This window comes from Ctenopharyngodon idella, chromosome 8 (assembly GCF_019924925.1).
Source record: "Ctenopharyngodon idella isolate HZGC_01 chromosome 8, HZGC01, whole genome shotgun sequence".
Taxonomy (NCBI): Eukaryota; Metazoa; Chordata; class Actinopteri; order Cypriniformes; family Xenocyprididae; genus Ctenopharyngodon; species Ctenopharyngodon idella.
In genome coordinates this window covers 8,403,525-8,408,302 of record NC_067227.1, presented here as the reverse complement: position 1 = coordinate 8,408,302, position 4,778 = coordinate 8,403,525, and the positions used below count along the sequence as shown (strand labels likewise).

Sequence of the window (4,778 nt, the reverse complement as noted above, 5' to 3'; positions counted from 1 at the left end):
AATGCGCGATTTACAAACCTAAAGCATGACAAATATAGTTTTCTCAATAAAATGCATCAATAATTCTCTAAATATGCAAACTTTAGACTAATGGACATTGTTTTTAAAGCACTGACAGAAGTCAGACGACAGCTTACACGACTAAATAGGCATGTTTATTTCTTCTACCTATAAAACACGTATTGTTTAGATTAAGCTATTGATGTGTACTGACAACTTGAAAATTAAATTTAATCATGGGCATTTCTAACGAAACAGTGGAGTAATTTTGAATATGGAGTATTGTTTTTGTTATTTTCCATGGTTTCTTAAGACTGAATGAGAACTTAAAATATTACAAAAATACATAGGCTAACTTCTTGCTCTTTTACTTCACGTTCTTGGCGCTTTTTCTGTTTTCTGCTGTCGCACGGCATGATGCCTGAGCCGAAACATTAATTTAAAAAAATTAAACCATTAACTAACGTTATTACAACAAAATCCACATAACTCATCAAATGTTGAATCCGCATTCACATTTGCATGTTGTAAAAATATTTAAAGACAGTAAATTACCGTCATGTTTACATTACACATAGATAGGCTAATCCTCTGAGAGCAAGGGAGACCCACGCAACTTGGCACTGCCTGCTGTAAAAAGCTGTCACACATCTAAGTTCATCGCGATCTCACACACATTTCCGTAATAATCAGTGAAGCTGTTTACACTGCACAACGAATGTCTTACTTCGACTAATGTACATCGTCTACATTTTGTTTACGTTGTTCAACGCTGTAAAAACACGTTGTAAATAAAAACCTTTGACGCTCTCCAAAGTTACACCACATAAATAATTTACAACGCAAAAGACAATATTAGACCATAATTCTTACCTGAGGACGACTGAAATCGGCACCAATTAATAAATAAGCATTGATTCACCAAACAGACAGCGGTATGATGATTTTCCTAAATAAACGCAGACGCCCCGCCCATATTGCAAAACGGACCAATCAGGTAGGGACTCACCAACAGCGCTCTTGCAGCAGCTTTGGAATGTCATTTAGAATGTGACGTCACAGCAATATGCTGACATAAACAGACTCACTTTGCTCAAATGTGACGTCACAGCAATATGCTGACATAAACAGACTCACACTCAATCTGCATCAGTTCTAGTGTTCTAGTTCTAGTGTTACTTTGCAGATCTTGCAGCTTCATACGTGGAATCTCACTTTGCATATCTTGCAGCTTCATACGTGGATTCTCACTTTGCACATCTTGTTGCTAGTTGCTCAGTAAAGTGATACTCATTTGCACATCTGGCAGCTTACGGTAGTTACCACATTCAAAATGGTACTATTTACCTTACTGGGACTAACTGCTTTACTTCTGAGAGAAAGGAGAGAAGTCAAGAACACCTACTCAGTTCAGGATGAAAAAGTTGACCAGAGTGATCTACTACCCGTGGGTAGTACTGATGGTAGGCCTAAATGAAATAAATGTACATGTTATGAGAATATGTAACACTTAGTGTCTGCACAGGGCTTTACATTTTTATGTTTTGGAAGACAGTAAAAAATTTAGGGCCACAGTCGAAGTCTGTAAGTTAATCTGTAACTTAATTTGAAACAATACAATCAATGTATATGCACAAGCATGAATTAAAAACTGAAATTTTACTACAGAATTCACTAATGGAACTTAATATAGGGGCCTCAAGGCATGTTTAACTGTTTTTAGTGAAAAGCAAGAATGTGTCCTGTGAGAATGCCACAATTTATAGCAAGCTTAGCGGCAGTATTTATTTATATGGTTATGTTGATGTCATTACCCTCTTTAGGTCAGACTTCTCAGCATACCACCAGTGGCCCAGAAGTCCTCCATACTGAAGAAGAACCCACCAGTCCCCCTAAAATTGATGATGATGACGCCTTTTATGATTTTGTTGGTGATGCATCTGAATGGAGTGCTGAGGTCCTCCATGCTCTCAACAGTGTCATGTGTGAGTTTAATGTCAAATCAATCGACATCCCCCAGGTTCCAGTCTCTGCTGTGTCAGACTGTAGAGTCGACGTCCCACAAGCTTCGGATAATCCAGCAGTGGACACTGTGGCACCTCAGTCAAGCCAGCTGAAGGATGATGAGGAAACAATAATGGGTCAGTTTGCTACCACAACCCTAACATAACTCAACACACGTTTGATACAAGAATTGATACAATTGAATTGAATTAAATAAACTTTTTTTAACATTCAACAAGATTTAATTTCAATTTGTATGTATGTATGAAGTGAAGTTGTATTTTACACTGAGAAAAATATTTTTATTACATAAATAGTCCTGTAATGTGACAAATTATTTTCTAAAAGCATAACTATCCAATGTAGTATCTCAATTAATGTATGAATTAGATAAATGTTGTTTTAAAAGTTTTAGAATTATGTCACTCTGCAGGACACCGCTTGACATTTCACGTCAACAACTCTTATTTTTCTTTGAACAGACATCAACGCTTGCAGCGACAAAATCAGCATTCAGCTAACTGAAGGCGGCTTTGGAACCATTTATTCAGGGATTCGCTTGGATGATGGCCTAAAGGTGAGTTCTTTTTTACTTAAATTATTTGTATAGTAAATTATTTTCCCTGTCTTATATTTGTATATTCTTATACGTACTGTATGTTAACAATTTAGAACACTTGACCCATCAGACATGCTCTACATTAGGGGTGTGCAATCAACCATTATCTAGCAGAGTTTAGCTCTAGTCCTAATTAAACACACCTGAACCAGCTAATTATAATTATAATATAAGTTTTTAATAATCTTTAGGATCATTAAAAACTTCCAGGCAGATGTGTTGGAGAGGCCCTCCAGGAGCAGGATTGGACACCCCTGCTTTACATGCTTAGAATTTAATTTATGAAAACTGACATGTCTGTCTCCATCTAACCATCATCAGAATTGTCTTTCTTCTAGGAGGGTTATTCTGAACCTCTTCAATTGGAGCTGCAACATCAGCACTCGGAGGATAAGGAGAGAGATGGAGCCTCGGACAATGAGACTAAATCAGACTCCGAGGTTCCTGAAGTTCCCGTTCCTGCCGATGACACACCAGAGGTTCTCAACAAAATCCTCTCAGGCCTTTCCTTACGATTGAAGAACTGGTGGGAGAGATACACATGGGAGATTCTCACTCCAGCTATGATCTCCTCGTTCTTCTTCATCTTTATTGTTTATCTGGGTCCGATGGCTCTGATGATGATGCCGTTTCTGATCAAGTGCTTCCATCAGATCATCACAACTGGTTACAGAGTCTATCACTGTTACCACATGCCATGGTTCAGAACCCTAAGCTTGTACTTCCTGCTGTGCGTGAGCTACTTCTTCTATGAGGAAAAGATCACAGATTATTTTTTCACCCTGGTGCAGAGGGAGGAGTGTGTACACATGCTCAGCAAATACCATCATTTCATTCCCTTTGCCCTGTACCTCGTAGGATTCTGCATGATTGTTTTGAGTCTGGTGAAGAAACTCTATCGCCTGCCATTCTGCATGTTCATCTGGACTCATTTGACCGTGCTGATTGTGGCGATTCACTCGGACTTAATCATTCAAAACCTTTTTGAGGAGATGATCTGGTTTATTGCGCCAATCTCCAGTATTATTTGTAATAACATAATCGATTGCATGTTTGGATTCATTCTCAGTCGCAGCCTTTAAGTTGTCTCTTAATAAGACATAGCGAGAGCCGTGAGAACAGGGCGAGGCCGGTGGCATGATTGATGATGAGCGCCACCTGCGAGCCGCACCATCTAGTTTCTCACGGAGCATAAAAGGAGGAGCGACGACAGTGAAGGACGAGAGAGGACCAGGCCTGGAGTTTTTTTTTCCTCTCTCATCTCTGTCGCTCCTGATGCTTCCGTCTCCTTTTCTCTCACCTCGTCTGTCCATACCCCCAGGTGCTGCGGCTGCCATGATAGGTCCCCCCGGAAGGGGGGAGTACGGCGCAGTCTTGGGAGTCCTCCCCAGCTCTTGAGGGGCGATGGGGGTATGTGGCAAGCAGGACGAGGGCGAGAGCCGTGAGAACGGGGCAAGGCCAGTGGCGTGATCGATGATGAGCGCCACCTGCGCGCCGTACGTCTCGAGTTTCTCACGGAGGAGCTCCGGAAGCATAAATGGAGGAGCGACAACAGTGAAGGATGAGAGAGGACCAGGCCTGGACTATTTATTTTTAGAGTTTTTTTTCCCTCTCTCGTCTCTGTCGCTCCTGATGCTTCCGTCTTCTTTTCTCTCACCTCGTCTGTCCTTACCCCCGCTTTTACTTTTTTACTTCGTTTTGTTGTTTGTTAATTTTATACGATTAAAAAGTTGTTGAATGTTCGCTGGTTCCCGCCTCCTCCTTCCCTGTTCTACTAACTGTGTTACAGTTGTGTTGTAATACTACTGTCCTGCATGGCTACAGTTTACTCTTACTCTGTGTGTTTTAACTGGAGTTAAAATAGCCACTCTCAACACTTCCACAGTGAACTGTGAGCCATCTGATCTCTTCCAGCTTCAGGACTACAGCCTACCATCTGTACTGCAGACTATTATGGACTTTAAATGTAATTGCAACGTATAACATGTATGTACAGTACATAGTAAGTAAATTGTATCAGTTGGTTAAATATATAGTAGTTAAGGCCACCTAATATAAAATGTGACCTACCAATTATAAAACTGTGATTATTATAAGGTCTTTTCTAACCATTTCTGAGTATGCAGGAAGACACAGTTCATTGGAACTTGGGCTT

The 4,778-nt window shown here is 40.3% G+C and overlaps 1 protein-coding gene across 1 annotated transcript; it reads left to right on the top strand.

The window, feature by feature from the left end:
- Positions 1-1,735: 1,735 nt before the first annotated feature.
- LOC127517778 (phosphatidate cytidylyltransferase 2-like) lies at positions 1,736-3,862 on the top strand. The gene is made up of 2 exons (XM_051903868.1): positions 1,736-1,744; positions 2,962-3,862. The coding sequence occupies exons 1-2, from the start codon at positions 1,736-1,738 to the stop codon at positions 3,703-3,705; spliced, it is 753 nt and encodes a 250-aa protein (XP_051759828.1). The 3' UTR covers positions 3,706-3,862.
- Positions 3,863-4,778: the final 916 nt, after the last annotated feature.